Source organism: Anabrus simplex, chromosome 2 (genome assembly GCF_040414725.1).
Source record: "Anabrus simplex isolate iqAnaSimp1 chromosome 2, ASM4041472v1, whole genome shotgun sequence".
NCBI lineage: Eukaryota > Metazoa > Arthropoda > Insecta > Orthoptera > Tettigoniidae > Anabrus > Anabrus simplex.
The window spans coordinates 957,811,386-957,832,005 of NC_090266.1; the positions used below are offsets into that span (position 1 = coordinate 957,811,386).

At 37.8% G+C, this 20,620-nt stretch overlaps 1 protein-coding gene across 1 annotated transcript in view; it reads right to left on the reverse strand.

Moving 5' to 3' along the window:
* Positions 1-20,620, reverse strand: part of Elk (Eag-like K[+] channel) — an 826,503-nt gene that overhangs the window by 262,410 nt on the left and 543,473 nt on the right. Inside the window, exon 7 of the mRNA XM_068226348.1 lies at positions 11,203-11,382. Coding sequence (XP_068082449.1) covers positions 11,203-11,382 — 180 coding nt within the window. The remainder of the gene's footprint in view (positions 1-11,202; positions 11,383-20,620) is intronic.

Here is a 20,620-nt window from a genome sequence, read left to right on the forward strand (position 1 = left end):
CTGCACAGGTCAAATGCCCTCTAATATTTATTTTCTCTGTTGCTGTTTATTCTTTTCTTGAATATCTGTACAGATCCATGAAGTCTTCTGAACCATTGTCGAATGGCATGCAGACTCTTTCATACAGTTGTGCAAATTTGTTCTCTCCCTCCACCCATGGAATATCTATAGCTACTGGCCATGTAGAAGGTTCCATTACTTGATTTCTTCAATCAGTGTTTTGAACTCAGATATATTGGCAACATCACTTTGGGAATGACAGTAGTGCTAAATTAAACACAAACATGTGTGAAGAAATGAAAGGGCAGCGACCTTAATACATTGAACGCTCTTCAGAACTGTGATTTTGACCATCTGATGCCATTAGGTGATGTTCACACAGAGCTTTGTAGCTCTTTACAGTTGCCACAGGAGCTCTGTGCAATGAAGCTACCCAGTGCACAGACAGAATTCTCCTCACTTTTGCTACTTGCAGTCCTAAATCATTTTCCTGCATTTGATACTGATATTTTGGGTATCTGTAGTACAATGAATAGACTTTATCCATGAAAATCTAAAATTCATTTATTCCAGACATGGCATTTACTGTTTTACCAACATGCAGTTCTATTCTATGATGCAGACCATATCACTTGCTCAAAGCGGAACGTCTATAAAGCGGAAACTTGTCCAATGTGTACTAAAGTTATGGTTCCCGCGCACTGGATATGGCTTCACATGTTATTTATGTTGTATAAAGTGGAATCTGTTCAATGTGGAAACAGAAAGAAATTATGAAAATAATTACTGTATAATGTGGAAATTATGCTTTAGCTGTGAAATTTATTTCGGCATACCCGGTTCTGCAGGTACATAAATATTTTGCCAAGGGAAGAGCAGTGTTCTCCCTAGTGTTCTCCGGCTAACATAACCTAGATATATGCTAGTTACATAATATTAATGCATATTTGAGTCACTGGATACTCCAAATTAAAATATAAATACTATAAAACCTTTAATTTATATGATAAATCTTCATTATTTTCAGAATAATTGCATCCATTACATCAGAGTTTAAATATTTAGCTTAAATATCACGTAGTATCGCGTGCGAGCGGTGTCTGAATTGGCGTCAAGCACTCGATTCCACGGGACGTCACAAACCCGTACGGCACTCCTCAGCAACCGATTGGTGAGCCCCAGTGTTACATGATTTAGAAGTTCAAAATAATCTGTTATGTTTTGTTCGTTGTTCGTGAAAAACACCAAAATAGTTCAATTTTGCAGTTCATGTTTACCTATTTGATTTAATGCTCTGGGGAGAATAAATATTGAAGTGTAATTATATTCATTTTTTATGTGGTATTCCCCACCCGGTTACCATTCCCCGGCATCCAGCTGACGAAAATTTCTGGGGAGAACACTGAAGAGTCAGGTGTTTACAGACCACATCACACTGATCTAATGAGGTCCGGGTTACCCAAATGTCTGGTAGAATGGGATTTAAATCTTCACTAATTGCCTGACTCTTGCTGTGGTTTTGTAAAGATCTTTATCTTGATGTACAATTTGGACCCAATTCTCAGGTAGACAGTTCCCTTACTTTGTGTCCCATCAGTAAATTTGTGCCAGTTTTGAAGGCAGCATGATGGCTAAGAAATATATGTCACTGACCCTGAACGAGAAAGTGAAGGTTATTGAAGCGAGTGAAAAGGAAAAGTTGTCTGTGTGTGAAATTATGTCACATTTCAGATGTGGAAGAATTCAAGTTCATGAGACTTTAAAACATAGGAACGAGATTACTAAGCAGTGGATGGAGGGGAATGGACAAATTAAGATGAAATATAAGGTAACAGGCGATGAAGAAATCAATGATTTAGTGTGGGAATGGTTCGTCAGTACCCGTTCGAGAAACCTTCCAGTTAGTGGACCTATGCTACAGAATGAGGCTCTTGCCACTGCTAAATCACTTGGCAACACCACCTTTAATGCATCAACTGGGTGGCTGGAGAGTTTCAAAACAAGACACAATATCATATGGAATGAAGTCTGTAGTGAGTCCAAAGACATGGATGGAAATGTAGTAACCGAATGGAAATCGAAGCTGCAAAATTTAATTTCTGTCTATGAACCTAAAGACATTTTCAATGCTGATGAAACAGGATTTTTTTTTTTCAAACCTTGCCTTTAAAGTCACTTGCGCTTCGTGGGAAAAAGTGTGGTGGGGGTAAAATGTCGAAAGACTTACAGTACTGTTGTGCGGTAACATGGAGGGGGAAATGGAAAAGTCCTTGGTAATCGGGAAATCAGCAACCCCAAGGTGTTTTAAAAACTTGGACTTGCGCAAACTTCCAGTAACTTGGAGGAGCAGTGGGAAAGCCTGGATGACCAGTGCTCAAATGGAAGAATGGCTGAATGAATTTAACTGTAGGATGAAGAAGGAAAATCGGAAAGTTATTCTTTATCTCGACAATGCCACTTCTCGCCCACATGTATTGCTTTCCAATGTCAAGCTAGCCTGGTTTCCACCTAACACAACCATCGTTGTTCAACCTATGGACTAAGGAGTGATTTACACCTTTAAATCTCACTACAGGCATTTACTGATGCAGTCACTGATCAAGAATGTTAATACAGCTGGCAACACCTACTCCCTTGCCTGTTCTGTTTCCATACCGGATGCTGTCAACTTGATCGGTTTGGCTATGAAGCAGATCAAACCTCAAAGTCGTAAAGTGTTTTGGAAAAGCAGGATTTGCAGAAAATTATGATGTTGGCACATCTGAGGAAGTGACTGAAAATGCTGCACTGATATCTATGCTGAGCCAACAACAGAATTTTACATGTAATGTAGATGAATACATTCACAGCAACGACCAGCTTGCTACTCACTACAGTTGCCAGTCTGCTGTACAGCTTCTGAAGATCTGCCATGCAGAGAATCAAGAAGATGACAATCAGAGGGACGAAGACCAGGAAGAGAAAGAGGAGGGAAAAAGAGAAAGTCAGGAAAAAATATGCACTCATGAACAAGCTATTGTGTGTGTCAGGGACATTATGAAATTTTCTGTCATGATGAATTCACTGCAACTTCTTGAGCTACTGTACAGTGCTAAAGACTACATTGAGAAAGACATGACATTAAGGAAGGTGAAACAGGCTTCTTTGTTAAACATATGGAAGAAGGAATAATTTGATGAATACAGTATTGTGTGTAATGTGTTATGTTTATACTGTAGTTTGTTTATTAAACATGTGGAAGAAGGCAGAAACTGTGTGATACAGTATGTGTTTAAAGTATATGTATACTGTAATTTTTCTATTAAACATGTGGAATAAGACAAAAAATTGTGCAGTTTTAATTGCGTTAATACATACAGTACATACTGTACATAACATGTTGAGTGTGTTATAGTGCAGGCCTATGCGAGAGTAATAAAAACCTACTGTACATCAAGATATTGTGTTACTGATATTTGCATCACCAAAAATAGACTAATGGTTCAGGGGTAAGTAATTTGTGAATCTCTTTGTATAATTTTGTTCAATCTGGAAACTTGTCTAATTCGGACAAGAAACACGGACTCTTGCAATTCTGCTTTGAGCAAGTTTTACTGTAGTAGGATACTTCAGACTCAGTAATTTCAATACACCCTATATTTACCCAACACAGAACTCATTCATCTTTACCTACTCTAATCAAATTTTTTGCTAAGAATTCATGTAAGGTGCCACTAGAATATAATCAATTAGAAGAAGCAGACTCCAATTATTGTATAGCAATTTAAAGAAAAATATTATTGCATTATCACCAGTGAAATGTGCATGGATATATACTATTAAAAGTATTTTTGATGAAATTGTTGTTGATTCATCTATAATGACTGACAATTTAGAATCAGATGCAACAAATTCCTTGAATAATATTAATACAATTATATATACTAGAGACTGATGTACGACTCTGCAGGCCTATACCCTTATCCAGTTCACTGACTACCTGTAGATCAATTAAATCAGGGTATTTGTTATATGAAATGCAATTTTTTGTAGCAAAGTATGTTATACCTTATTGGTATTTGCATACTGTTTACAGAGTTGTTGACCAATAAGATGTAATAATTTCTTTTTCTCCACAAGGTTAACTTCATCTGAGATTGTTCTGTTTGCCTTGGCTTTTTATGATTAAAATATTATCTTCCTCTTTCTTGATTCCATAATATGAAACCTTAGTGTTTTCCCACTCTTCTGAAAGATAGAGCTCTGATTCTCTTTCAACACCCTAACCAATTTCCAGTCCCTTTGAACAAACATACAACAAATTTTCTGATCTTCAATAACTAGCCAAGGGTAAGGACTAAGAAGTTTTTTGATTGTTGAGCAGTCCAGTGTTGTGGATATGAAGGCAAACTTATGCTTACAGATGCTGCACAGGTAGGACTACTACTGGCATCTGAACTTAAATCATATGGCCATCATCTCTGACTTCTTTTTTGTGAGTAGATTCTCCAGATTCCTTTACAGTCCATCTGATTGTTAAAATAACTGAACAAGGTCTTCATCATCTTCGTGAAACAGACATTCACTGTTTATTAAGTTAACGTTTTATATACTTTATAAACTTGATCAAAACTGAAGACTTCCAGAAGCAAAAACTGACCCAAGTGGGATCAAGGAATAAAACAAAAAGAACAAAGGAAAGAGAGAAAGAAAGAGAGAAAGAAGGAAACGATGCTACTGAAAACAGCTAGTAATTCCTTCTGTTAATTTAAAAATTAAAAGTTCTGCCACGTTTCAAAATTTGAAGTAGGTAATATTCAATATTACACATTCCAGAGATTGATGCAGTGTAAGCAGAAATACAGTTGGCAGTAATGTTTTGAGTGGGAGATTTAAAATATTAAAATGTTAGAAAACAAAGAAAAGTCAATTTAAAGGGAAATAGGTTTCAGACTGTGTTCCGTCTTTCCAGATAGGTTTCAGACTCCGTTCCAATGTGCTCTGGCAGCACTGCATCCCTGATACCAGTTACCTGGTTCTAACCTCAGTTCGCTCAGTAAGTTCATGTGCGAGAAATCTTTCCATTTTAGTAGCCAGCACTTCATTTGGAAAGTGTTTTTGTTCTCTTTTGCAAATAATGGCAAGATATCATTGTCCAACAATGCAAATTAGGAGCAGTGTAGGTACAGTTAAGGAATTTCCAGTGAGAGTAGGACTACATCAGGGATCTGCTCTCAGCCCATATCTCTTTGACCTGGTAATGGATATGCTGGTTAAAGATGTAAAGAAGGCAGCGCCATGGAGCATGATGTTTGCCGACAATGTTGTACTCTGCAAACCGACCCGAGGGACATTACAAGAGAAGCTTGAAGAGTGGATGAAAGCTCTGGAAGAAAGAGGAATGAGGATCAACAGGGTGAAAAACGAATATATGTGTACTAAAGAAGTACAAGATCTATGTATTAACCTGCAAGAAGAAGAACTACCATTGGTCATGAAGTTTGAATATCTGGGTTCATACATACAAAGTGATGGAGGTCTGGAGGCTGAAATACAACACAGGGTAAATAATAGCTGGATGAATTGGAAGAAATTGAGTGGAGAACTGTGTGATAAGAAGGTCAGTTGCAGGATGAAAGAAAAGCTCTATAAATCTGTGGTGAGACCTGTGATGCTTTATACTGCAGAAACTTGGCCAATCACAAAAGCCCAAGAAAGAAAGAAAGAAGGAAGTGGCAGAAATGAGAATGTTAAGATGGATGAGTGGAGTTACAAGAAAGGATAAAGTAAGGAATGATTGTAAGGAATGATTACATCAGAGGATCATTGAAAGTGGGACCCATAGGAAAGAAGGTTAAAAAAAGTAGGCTAAGATGGTATGGACATGTGCAGAGAAGAGGGGAGGACTGCATGGGGAAAAGAAATGGAAACCTGGAAATTGAAGGGTCAAGGAAGAGAGGAAGACAAAAAATGAGACTGAAAGACAAGACAGAAGGGGATCTAAGTGAAAAAGGCTGGAAGAGGGAAGAAGCATTGGATAGACATTTATGGAAGAGAAGAATCCACCAAAGCAACGCTGACCCTACGTGATGTGGGAAAAGGCTGAGATAAAGAAGAAGAATCATTGTCCAACATGTTTCAACCTAATCCTTTGCACTCCTTTGTCGAGTGGGACTTGACACTGAAATATTAGCCATCCGCTCTGAAGTCCGTTTCACTTGACATGAGCTTGAACTTTCAGCCCTCACATGTTGACTATGCTGTGATTACATTTTGTAGATCCATCTTACAGAACTCGTACGAAAACCTTCCTCATTTTACGATAGTTTCCAGGAATTGTAAGAGTTTAGTGACTGTCGTTTTTGAATGTTTACGAGAATTTATTACACTAAGCTTGGTACAAAAACATGTCTTAGTTTTTCTCTTGGATTTTAATATTTTACAACAGTTAGAGGACAGTGAAAATGATTGTGATGTACCAACTACTGAATTCAAAAACTTGTTAGTGGACAAAATAGGTGAATGTAGTGAGAGTGATAATGAGATAAGAAGTGGCAGCTATGGTGCAAGTAAAAATATGATTATCCTGATTTATCTGAGTTCCCATTTAATCATTCATTTTGAGTCGAGTTGTGATTAAACATTAACTCATTTTAATTTGTCGTGATAAATATTTCTCATGTAATATAATTAGTTTATGTGTTAGATTATGTCATGTTCTCATCACTTACTGCTGCAGAAATTAAATAGGAATCTAGCGGGAAGCATTATATAGGGATAATGGGGCTCAAATGGTTAAGCTTGTGAATAGAGCTGTGCAGAAAGACAGAGTGCTGTGCACCAGTCATTGCATTCCGTATTGCTTGTGACTTATGTTTGCACGTGGAAATTGCCAAGCAAGATGTAGCATGTATGGCCACCTTAAAATATAGCTCAGGATCATGGGCTTTGGGGGAATAAGGTAAAAGAAGACTTCAGAAAGCAGAAATGAGGTACACACAAAGATCGGAGCACAAGACCAGGGGGGAGAGAGAGCACAATTAAACTATCTGGATGGCCTTAAACGTGAATCCTTTCAACATTCAGATACAGGAATCACAGCTATGTTAGTTTGGCCATGTAGCAAGAATGCCAGACACTAGATTCCCTCTACTCATATGGGAGGCATGCTATGAAGGGAAAGACCCAGGGGCAGACTGTAAACCAAATGGACGGACATCAAGGAAGTGCTACTCTCACATGGAATAGATTGGAAATAGCCCCACATCTGAGCACAGCATAGAAAGACTTAGCATGCTCTTTGCCAAACCTCTATACCACAAGATAGAAGAGGATCAACTAAGTAAGTATCTAGGTAAGTTGTTCCTTTACATTAAGCAATTTTTATTAATACGGTATTTGTTTCTCACTGAATATAAATTTTTCTGATCGTTTTGAATAATTCCATCATATCCATGCATCCTAAACATAGCTAATGAACATAATGTCTGAAATCGAGAGAATATTGAATATCAGTTTGTACTAGTTGAATGTTCTTCCTAATATCATAATGTGAGGTTATTTAATGACTAGACATCAGATTTACATGCATATTCAAACTTATTTGGCTTTGATATACACTAGCAGATCAAAAGTATCTGGATATCTACTTGAAACTGTCCTTTAAGCATTCCTTGTATATAGTGTCCAGTAGTGGACAACTTAAACTCTGTGGGAAAGTTGTCTACCAGGTGTCGGAATGTCTTTGGCGAACTAGCCTACCATTCTTACTGCAGGGCTGTTGCAAGTATAGTTAGTAATGTGGGTCGATATGGTCTGGAGTGATACCGCCTGCCATTCAAGTTCATTCTAGAGGTGTTTGATAGAATTGAGGTTGGGGCTCTGGGCAAACCGGTCCATTTCCAGAACTTTATTGTCATTAAACCACTCACAAACAGACCCCGCTTTATAGCAAAGAGCATTATCATGCAGAAAGGTACAGTGATCGTCTCCAAAGTAGCCTTCTGTCTTACACAACATGCAACAGGTAAAATATTTTTATAACCTTCTGCCTTTAAATTAAGTCCCTTCCATGAAAAACATCCCCCCACTGCCACCCTACTTTTACTAAATTTCACTCTAGGCACTGGAGGGTATGTATCATTCACCTGGCATTCACCATACCCAAACCCTCCCATCCAACTGCAGCATGGCAAATCATGCATCTCCAATCATTCACAGCCCATTGGCAAATGCAGCACTTAGTGTTCATCACTGAAATGTGCAGTTTATGGGTGGGTGCCTGAGCCATAAAACCCAATCCTTACATCTCCCTCCACACAGTGATGGTGCTAACTACATGAAGAGAGGCAGTACAGAATTCACAAGTGATAATATCACATGATGCCATACAATATCCCCGAACATCTCTATTGCTCACGGGTTCCTGTCAGTCAACACACATGGCTTTCCCAGCTGTTGTTTTGTTGTGGCTGTGTTTTATATCTTACCAGTCAATTACATAACAGTGATTGGAGCCTGGAGTATATTTACAACAATATAATCTTCTTATCATCAGACACAGGTAGTTAAAATAGGCTACTCTAGGAATCTCCCACATTCATTTAACAATCAAGCACCCATGCCGAATTTCAGAATGCAAATACACGCATGGGGGTGCATTACACCCCTGATTTTATATCTCTATAAAATCAAAGATTTTATATTAATTGGTGTTTTGGGATACTTGGTGTACAAATAACTTCTTGCTAGCTATATTCAAGTCATAGGTATGCTTTGAAATATTTCTATGACCATACAAGCTAAAATATGAACATCTTATGAAAACATTACATCATTTTCCTGTCAATGGAAAATGACTTGGATATCCTGACAATATTTTTTTGCAAGCTGCTTTACGTCGCATCAACACAGACAGGTCTTATGGCGACTATGGGATAGGAAAGGGCTAGGAGTGGGAAGGAAGCATCCGTGGCCTTAATTAAGGTACAGCCCCAGCACTTGCCTTTTGTGAAAATGGGAAACCATGAAAAACCATCTTCAGGGTTGCTGACAGTGGGGTTCGAACCCACTATCTCCCGAATACTGGCCTGACAATATTAAGAGACATATTTGTTTAAAACATACTGCATGAATGAATGTTACAGAAAATTCTAAGATAAAGTGCATTAATGTACATATAATTTGATCATTTCAAATCATGAAGAAGAGTTCCAGTTTCTCACCAAATTTGATTTCCAGACTAATTGGTCATAAAGAACTCATAATGGGAAATTGGGCCTTCTCACTACTCAGCAATACATTCACACAGTAGGCCTATACTTGACTGTGTTCCATAGAGATGAGCCTGTTGCATCAGAAGTAAAATGTTTTAGTTTCACTATCCTTCTTCCTTGGAAAATCTGAAAGGGCTCTAATATCTTTTCCTTTTTTTCTGTTAGTTCTTGGTGTATGACACACTTATTGGGACCATAGTTCTGATGTAAGTTAATTTATGATTCTTCAGTAAGTCTCTGGCAAGAGCAAAATCTCATAAATCTATCTACACACACAAAAAAAAAAATAGTTCCTACCAATGGCAGATAAGAAAAGCCACCAGGGATGCAATGGTGACAGAATGTACTAGGAAATGGCCATGGCCTTAATTAAGGTACAGCGCAGCATTTGCCTGGTGTGAAGATGGGAAACCACAGGAGTCCCTAGGTTCTTTTGTCACATCTCAGAAAATGCACCTTTCATATTTTTCTAATTTCCTTAATTGTTGAAAACTAACAGTTGTGTAAGTAAAGAATAGATTGTACTGGCAATGTATAAGAGCAGTATTATTTCAAGAAAACAGTGGTGTTGCATATAGCTGAGTATATGCTAACTTTCTGATGTTGCACTGAGATGTTATTTACTGTTTCAGCTTTAGAAGTATTTTATCTACCTCTGATTCACTTCACTTATATTCTGCATGGATTTATCAGGATAGCAGTTGTGTTCTGACAACAGTTGCCAGAAAAGGATTCTTTAATATTAGGCACTAAAGAGGTGTTTGTTAAAGCACCTACTCAAGCAGGCATGAGAAACTACATATAACTTTCATTACCCTTGATCCCATACTTACAAACTGGGGTAATGGACAAATGCTATGATGTTTTAACCCAACAATTTCAGTCTGGTCAAGTTGTTATTTGTATCCTCAATCAGAATGAAGTTGAGTATTTTAGCTGTGAAGTATAATCAGGCAATTTTACTATAATCAAGGAATATAGTTCAATTCTGTATGAGCAATGATGAATCTAGGGGCATTTGTTTTACCTCTTGATGTATTTAGAGTATTTCAATTTTTGGGGAAGTGCAATATAAGCTTAGGTGTGCTCCTGCAAAATATACTGTAATACTGAATGAAAGTAAACAAGTGATAAGTAAAGAAATTTGATTTTAAATATCTTATGTTCACCAAGCTAATATTTTCAATGTAAATGTGTAAATCTTCTCCAAGAGGTTTATACTGAGAGGCAATAAAATTAAGAAGCATTCCAATGATCTCAATTGCAAGCAAAAATGGTCTATGCTTAAACAGAGTCTGGTTCACTGCACTCAGAAACAGGCAGCAGCTCAACCTCAGCATAATTTTTGCAGGAGTCTGGACTGCATGTTAAATACTCATTCATCCATCTAAGAAGAGGTCAATTCCATCAGACCACCCGATACTCTTAAAAGGCCTGTACTGGGCGAGTTGGCCATGTGGTTGGGGATGTGCAGCTGTGAACTTGCATCCAGGAGATAGTGTGTTCGAGCCCCACTGTTGGCAACCCTGAAGATGATTTTCCATGGTTTCCCATTTTCACATCAGGCTGTACCTTAATTAAGACCACGACCGCTTCCTTTCCACTCTTAGGCCTTTCCTGTCCCATTGTCACCATAAGACCTATCTGTGTCAGTGTAATGTAAAAAAAAAAGCCTACAGTACTGTAGAGTAAGTAAAACATTCACACTCATCAAAGACATCATCTTCCTATTATATTCTGTCCTTGAAAACCAACATTATTACATAAAGATGCAATACGTACAAATATTTACATATTTTTAGCAGTCCCATAATATGAGAGGAGAAAATTTGGTGTAGATATCAACACACCAGTGTAAAGTGAGAAACAGCCAATTCCATGTATGCAAATATTGCCAAAAGCATGCACTTCTAAGTTATGAAAACAGTCTGTAAAATTGTATACATACATCCAATAAGCATTACACAAATGCTGAAGATCTTCTCTGCACTGGTATTGGCTGACACATTTCCAAAGCCCACACTTGTCAGACTTGAGCAGGTAAAATACAGTGCAGTTATGTATGATTCTGAACGTGACACATTCTCCACAGGAATCCTTGAACGTTCTGCCATCGTATGAAGCCATCCTGTGAATAAGAAACAAATCATACGATTTAATAAACTAAATAATATGAAAGAATTATCTGGATTAATGTTAATTTCATTAAGAAAATTGCAATTATAATTTTCTTTGCCGTTAATGTTCAAAATGCAGTTTTCTGAAAAACACAGAGAATTAAAAACTCCAAACTTCCCTATAACTAACAGAGTAGGATTTATTCAGAAATAGATACAGATAGGCTGCAATTAATGACGGGATGTTTATACCGGGAGAGCATTTGAAGTAGGAACCAACCATGCCATACGGTATGTTAACTACTGCACAGTCTGTATTTATTTATGATTCATACTCTGCCCATCAAGTCCGAACACAGGTTCAAGAAAGATTCCCAGAAATTTCAGATCGTATAACAATCCATGCCCTTTAAAATAATTTTAGGCTGCAGGAAATGTTCAGTCTAAGAAACCAAACAGAAAGCATAGAGTTCTCACTGAAGAAAAATTAAATGACATTGATCATTGTTTGGAAAATTCTCAAGAAAGAAATCCCTTAAGCATCCTTCAATGATGCAACATGAACTACAGCATGTGGTGCTGTTTCCTAAAGAGGTGCCAATGATGTGTGTGAAAATGAAGGCAGGCAGTTTCAGCATCTCTCTCCATAATGTTTGTAAGTAACAAACTTCTTAAAATAGTTTGTAGTTACTGTTATATTGTTGCATCACTGCTGCTGAACTTTGTTGACACAAAGCAAGGACTGTTCCACTTGCTGATAGGAAACTGTGCAGCTGGATCTTAGTTTAAATGCTCTCACAGAAAAAACAAAGGCAGCTTTGAAGGTAGATAAGAACTTACACAAGAATGAACACAATGACAGATCAGCATAGATAGGAAGGAGAAGAAAAGTATGAACACAAAATAAGTCCTGTCATTGTGCTTATCTTTGCAAGTGTTCCTATTCTCCTTTTGTTCTCCTATTCTGTAACTTAATATAACAATATACATTTAAGAAAACAAATCCAGAACACAACAGCTCATTAATGGCCTTTGCCAGAGAAGATAACTGCTGTCCAGCCAAATGGCCTGTATGTGGTCAGCCATATTGCTTGGCTTTCATGACCGGGTCTGCCAACTTCCTTATCACACAGCTTCTCAGTTGGTCTCATGAGGCTGTGTAAGCCCTGTTCCAGTCATCAGTCCAGAATTAACATCCTTACACTGGCCAGGAATCAAATGTGGAGCCCCCAGGTGAAAGGCAGGCATGCTAACCCACAACACATTGCTGGCATTATAATAATATATATATCACAAATTGATCAAATATACTAACACTTCTCAAGGAATGAAGTAACACTATCACAATAAGTAGGACAGTGGCAAATACTGTAATCGTTATAATATTTATCTGTTGAACTTAACAAATCCAATGACTAAGTCAAATTTAATCAGGCAGTAGCACTGCTGACTACAGAGTGTCTGTAGAATGAAAATTAATACTTATATTGCTAATAATACCAGAATATGAGTTCTGATTGCTGCACAAGAGATTCAACAGATACCAGATGTGACTGAGCAAGTAAATCCAGAGCATGATTCATAGGTACAATGTTTGCATTAGTGCGTAGCTGTCAGCTTGCATCCGGGAGATAGTGGGTTTGAACCCCACTGTCAGCAGCCCTGAAGATGGTTTTCCGTGGTTTTTCGTGGTTTCCCATTTTCACACCAGGCAATTCTGGGGCTGTACCTTAATTAAGGCCACGGCTGATTCCTTCCCATCCTAGGTCTTTCCTATTCCATTGTTGCCATAAGACCTCTCTATGTCAGTGCGACGTAAAGTGAATTGTAATGTCTGCATCTCCAATGTCAATGGAAAATATAGAGAAACTTATTCATTTTTATACATTAACAATTTCTTCGTAAATTAACTAATTTGGTAATAATGCCCATTGTCAACAGAAACTTAAAGAAAGTTATTCATTTTCACACATTAACAATCTTTTCCTCGTAATTAACCCACATTCACTAACATGGTAACTATGTCCAATGTCAACAGAACAATAAAAAACTCATTTTTACACATTAATCATTTTTCTACATAACTTAACAATCTGTTTATCTCTTCCTCACATCATGGTTTTTATCCTTGTCCACTGAAACAACATTTTGCTACCAAATTGGTGAATGTCAGTTTGTTAGAAACATAATTAGACCTAACTGAGTAACACCTAATTAAATTACTATTGTTCTTCATCTAGCAGAAATAGGAGAATTTAATACTTCATTTGAAATTGTTGTACCTGTAGCATAGAAATGGTACATTTCTGGACATGGTTCCTATTCCAAATGTTGCCTACTCACAAGGGCGCCCATGCATGGGGGCATGGGGGGGAATGCGGCCCTCCTAGCTCTCAGGGAAAGGAAAAGTCTAATGTAGTCAGAAGTTTTTCTTTCAAGAAAATGATTTAAAAGTCATTATTACATAGAAGTGGTAGGGGATACCGTGGGTGGTATTCTACTGTAGAATACAAGTCGCCATTTATCATCCAAAATTTTAAAATTACCACATATCCCCAGGTCTAGGCCCCCCCCTACTACAAACTACCCTATGGGTGCCCTTACCTACTCAGTCACCTCTACAAACCGTAAGAGTCTGTAATGGGAATTTCCAAATAACCTGTATTTAATACAGACCTGATGACTGCATGAAGTAGATAGAAACATGAGAGTCCCTACTTCTCCCAGTAGAGTATATTGAAAACAGTATGTGAAAACTGAGTCTTTACATTCAGACTTTGACATGAAGGCTTTATGATTATTTAATAGAGATCCACATAGGTCGATGCCCCGAACAAATAGCAACAAAAAACCTTGAAATATGTATGAGAGGAATGAACGAGTATCAGTTTTGGCTCATGAAATGTAATGATGCCTTCTAGATTATTACTTTTATCATTATGATAAGAATGAGGAATGTTAATAGATCCAATCTTTATGCCTATAGGGCCTATGTAGCAAATATCACATCAAAATTAAAGTTATTTCTAGATATAAGCTGTAATTCTGATTGAAACTGTTGAGATGAAATCTGATTGAATGCCATGGAATTTAATTTTTCATCTTGAGTGGACACATTGCTCTCAATGCCTACAAAAAAATGCCAGTGAGGGGCAGTATTTTGCCATGAGACAGTAAAATTTAGTAGGTTAATTACAATCAATTAATGTTTTATATATTGCAAATAGAAATATTACTTCAACCAATGTAAATTCACTGCAGTAGCAGTATTCTGTCCTCAGGTATACCTCAATAATATATTTATGATGGAGTTCAATTACAATACATCAATGTTGGATTATTCAGTGAAAGAGCTGTAACAGACACTTATGTAACTGGCAATGTTTAATTCTTACACCTTGTAATTTCTGTTATCTTAAGTTAGTGATGCTACATAAACTGCACAGATATCTTCAAATAGTTCTAATGTACAAATTGCTATTGCACCTCACATTGATGTGAGGGCTTTCAAGAGAAAGAATATTCTATCACAAAAATCTACTAAGAAGGCCTCATTTTCATCATGTAATGATCCAAATTTAAACAAGAATTTTAGTAAAATCATTTGGGGCATTCAAAAATGATTGACACTCCCTCCATTACTCTGAAAAGGAAGCAGTTCGAAATGTGTGCCCGGTGTATGCAGTGCAGCTTACAAACACCAGATGATGATGCTACTGCACACAGATAGAGCAGTGCTACATCATTTGTGCCATTGTGTGGGTGCATTTCTGGACAACGCTCAGACAACATGAAAGCAAACAGTCATGGGCAATGGTGGACTGTGTAGTCTTTCTGAAGCGAAGGAGTGGCTGCTTAACACATTCACACAAAGTTTGCAGGTAGGGCCTATATGTGGGAAAGCAACACCAAGTTGCTAAAACATGATTTTATGGATAGCAGAGCTCAAAGATGGCAAAGATTGTGCTAGAAAAGGGCAAAAACAGTAAACATTCAGCAAATGCACACAAACCTGACAATACCCAGCGAGTGTCCAAGTTGATACTGGCGAACAGGCAAAACACTTTCAGTGAACTAGAAAACACAACAAGTTTGTCATCAGAACACTGCACAGCATCATCCATCAGGAGTTGAAGATGTAGAAGGTCTGTGTTCAATGGGTGCCTCATTCTTTCACCAGTGTGCAGAAGCAGAAGCATGTGGTAACAACAGTTGCTGCTGCTGATGTGAGTAGATAACTGGAATCACAGATAAGGCTGTTTTTGGATGATGTAAAGCTGTATAGAGTAATATTTACCTTACAGGATTGTGAGCAACTCCAAAAATACCTCAATGAAGATGCGGATACAGCAGTATGATGGTAAACAGGGTGAAAAGTCAGGTTGTAACTTTCATGAAGAAGAAAAGTTCTCTCAGTCTTAAGTAATGTATTGATGGTATGAAAGTACCTCATGGGAATAATATTTATGTATAGGAAGAGGAGTTGAGGATTGGAATAATTTATGAAGGGAGATACTCAATGAATTTCAAAGTTCTTCAAAATTATCTAAGAAAAGACTAGGTAAACTGATAGGGAATCTGACACCTGCACGCCTGCCTTAAATGCATATCAGTGGTGACTGACTGATTGATGATAGATTGGTCTTCTTGTGATCAGATGCTGACCAACAAAGCATATATGCGAAGATACACTCCTTCATTAACCGACAATGTAAGAGCCAAAGAGTTAGAGGTGTTTCATGAGTTTCTGTCCATCAGATACAAGGTGGGAATACTAAAACTGGGTGGTTGGTACTCATGCCAGTAACGAAGAAGATGCTCAACATGTACCCTAGATTGACGTTGTACAAACATCAAATAAAATATGCAGAGTTATGAAATATTTATAATGTTTGAAGATCTACTTTCAAAGAAATGGTTGATTTTTTCACACTAGCCAGTATGTTCTACACAGTAATGCTGAAAATCAAAGTTGAACAAACCTCTACAACTAAGACCTTTAACATAATCCTCGAGTGAATGATGTGAATATACATCATCATTCAAGGTAGCAGTAGCACTTGTCCATGCCCCATTTTTATCTTGAATGTGGTCCAAAACATTAGTTAAAAATATAGCTGAAATGCCCATTTCAAGTATATGATAGGTATCGATATAACCCATTAGCTAAAACTCAGAGCTCTGATTTTTTAGTGGGATCTGGAGAAATTTCTTCTGAAGTTTTATAGTACAGTATGTCCAATAATTATTTTCGAGTCCTCTACGAGAGTCTCCTCTTACTGAGCATTGTGTGGTTGGTAACCTCTTAGGAAGCAACTTTGCATCACTGTCCCCCTGTCTGTCTTTATATTATTTTAACCTTCTTCTTGAGTGGAAAAATGTTGTTGTCAAAAGACAACAGCTTGTTGCTGCTGTACCTACCAGGTTTCACTAGCGTGCTGTATTTAGTCTGATTATGGAAATATGGCTAATGGATTGGTAGACTGAATTCTAACTTTTAATTCTAAATAATATTGTGCTCAATTTGATACAATGCTGTAACACTGTACCATCATGTCTTTTATGGGAATGTTTAGGGATAATGGGACGTTCAAAATGTCTGAGCTGTCACAGAAGAGATGGTAAATTGACATTAGTAGATGAATAAGCTTGAATGGAGGAAGATTAAATATAAAGATAAGGCTGAAGGATAAACTGGAGCAAATATTTGTTTACAATATAGGAATAGGAACTAGGAATTGGAATAATTTCCCAAGGATATGTTCAATAAATTTCCAACTTCTTTGAAATCATTTAAGACAAGGAAACAGGAAATCTGCCACCTGAGCAACAGCCGTAAATGCAGATGAGTGGTAAATGATGGATGCTTCTCCGGACATTTGGATAAATGGTATGAATCTCTCTGAAGGTTATTTCAGTCTTACAGGTGTAGACCTATCCTAGTATAAGAGTAAGCTCATCAGAATTTGTGGTATTAGAAACTGAATCTATCAATAGTTGAGCAGTACATGGATATCTTAATTTCCTGCACGATTGCATGGAATATATTCTGTTGCATGCAATAACTGAATTCATGGCAAATTGCTTTTGACATATAGCTCGTTCTCTTACCCCCTGGGTTTTGTAAGATATCGGTATTTCATGAAGTCGTCATATTCAGCAATGCCTCCCATATAAAGTGCTTGAGCCAAACACTGATGCCCTCCCCACCACTGAATAGTGAACTATGAAGGCCATGAAACTTAATGACGCCAATAATCTGACACAAAACTTGTTCCCAGTAATAACATTCTTGTTAATAATAGGTAGACAGATGACAAATTTTACCTGACAAAGTTCGGAACACTTATCCCTATCTTACATTCTGCCAATGTTGATGTAGGCCAAAGCCTTGTTCAACACATTTCCTCTCATGACACATGTCTCAGTGATGATTATTACGCTCATGTTCAGTATATTTGCGACATATTTTTCAGTCACAAAACCACTGTGTGAAGGACAGGTTACCATGGTGAAATAGTTTGTAAGGAATATAGGAAAAACTACCTGCTTATTTGAATAGGCCTATAGTACGGGATTCACTCCCGTTTTTTAAAGCTGTTCATTAGGCAAAACAAACTTACTTCACAACTGATTCGTCGTGTAGGTGCCTCACTTGCTCAGAGCAAAGAGACTGGCTGTGAGTGAACACTCTTAATTTGAAAATTCCAAGTTATTTGTGTAACGATCTTTTGTCAAGCTTCGAATGATGCACCGTAGACTATATCATCGGAAGTTAAGTTTAACTACAAAGCGCGATCGAATAGATTTTACTTCTTCATTCTACTTTACTTCAGGAAATGATGAGTCAACAAATTCATACTCACTTTTTCCCGAGGTTGTTGCGCCGTTTGTATCGAGCAGAGCGATATCTATCTCTGCTTTTAATATCGGATCTTCTTGGAGGTCATGTTAAGATTGAATCCGAATCCCATAGGTTTACTTGAAACATTCTCCGAAGGAAAAATAAACTGTTCATTTCGTTCAGCAAACTATCTTTAGAACGTTCACTTTTTTTTTCTTCTCACTTTTCTATTATAGCCTTGGGCACAACTTGCACTACCTGTACGTATTTCATCACACTATAGCCGAACTAAAAGAAGATAAACCGACACTGTATTGCTATCCACTGCACGTACTACACATACTAAAGTGAAACTGAAAATAAGTTACTGTATTTTTCACTCACACATGGGATTGTATTTGTATTAAATCTGATGGTAGAATGTAATCACCAAGCTCGATAGCTGCAGTCGCTTAAGTGCGGCCAGTATCCAGTATTTGGGAGATAGTAGGTTCGAACCCCACTGTCGGCAGCCCTGATAATGGTTTTCCGTGGTTTCCCATTTTCACACCAGGCAAATGCTGGGGCTGTATCTTAATTAAGGCCACGGCCGCTTCCTTCCCACTCCTAGCCCTTTCCTGTCCTATCGTCGCCGTAAGACCTATCTGTGTCGGTGCGACGTAAAACAACTAGCAAAAAAAAAAAAAAAAAAAATGTAACCATTGTTGAGATTTGTACAAAATTGTGTTTAGTTGTAAGTCGATTTGTTCGAATACTGTGCCTATTATAAAAAACTTGTTAAATATAAGTTACTTCAATGTTTTTGTAGACATCAATCTTTGAAGATCTTTTATCATTATCACTTCCCACAATCACAACAAAACACCAAACTATGACGTTTACACACAAACTTTTTTCATTCTGACCACACGACAGCGGTCTTGGGAGTCCTTGGACTTGGGCAGATGGAGCATCTTCCGGACGTTCGAGTGGATGTTGACAGATGAGTTATTCCACGGTGGCCAAGCGGATTCCTCTCAGAATAGTAGGGGGTTTGAAGTCTATATCATCCAAGGCCTCATAAGTTCTTCCCCCAATGTGAAGAGAAAATCTTCCCTAGATTTCTTGATTTGCTGGGGAACTGTTCTCTCTACAGATTATGTATCAATCAACCACGCAGCGTTTATCAGCACTATCCTCAGAATTTATATTATCACACTCTGACCTTTCTAACTCGTGTAAACCATCACTTTGAAGACAATCCATTTCGTTAGGTAACACATTATCAGGAATTACACATTTATATCTGAGTTAACTTTCAAGAATAATACCGTACTAGCGTCAGAAGAAGAAAAGTTTACATTAACCGCATGGTGTGCGTATCGCATGTCCCAGAGAGCGGAGACACTGCTTTGAGTATCTGTCACTGCTAAGAAGTACATACATTGACAGAAAGACGGTCGAGGTCAAGTAAGAGTCGCAAGAGGTGGGCTCTTATCAGGTGTGCCAACATGAATCAATCGGCGAACGAAAATTCTCCAGGGCATTGTGTTCCCCACTCAGAGTTAAAAGTTACCGGCAATAAAAAGCGTACTTTTCGGAAATTTACGTTCGCTAGTAGTCCGGCACCTTGACTGAGTGGTCAGGGCACTGGCCTTCGATTCAGAGGGCTCCGGGTCCGATTACCGGCCGGGCCGGGGATTTTAACTTTGTCTCGTTAGCTACTCTAGCTGTGTTTGTCTTCGTCTTAATTAGCATCTTTATTTACATACAGTGCAACTTACCACAAAAAAAGTAATGGTGAATACATCGCTCCACATAGAGTCGGCGTCAGGAAAAGCATTTGACCGTAAAATTTTCCCAAATCCGCACAAAATGTCGACACCAAGAAATTAGGAAAAGACCAAGAAGAAGACACGAGAATACGTTCGTTAGTGTACGAAACACTTTAAGAAGTGTCTAGGAAAGAAACTCCACAAACAACAGTAATGAATTAATTGGATACTTTGCTACTTCCTTACATTAAAAAAAGACGGGACTCTATTACAGCTGACATGAATAGACATTTTATCTAGGCTAAAGTTCTCTTGTTACTATTTATTTATAAAATGTCAGTATACAACAAGTGTCCAGTTTTCGTTAAGAAACTATGCTATAATAATTATATAAGTGCATGGTATAGTCGCATGGTGACTTGGCTGAAGTCATTGAATACTAACTTAGGCTATAAATATACACTGACTGACAGAGCAAATGCAACACCAAGAAGGAGTGGTCAGAACTTTATGCCAATTGCAGGGTAGACTGACGTCACTGAGGTATCCTCATGATGTGAAATGCGCCGCTGTGTTGCGCACGTAGCGAACGATAAATGGGACACGGCGTTGGCGAATGGCCCACTTCGTACCGTGATTTCTCAGCCGACA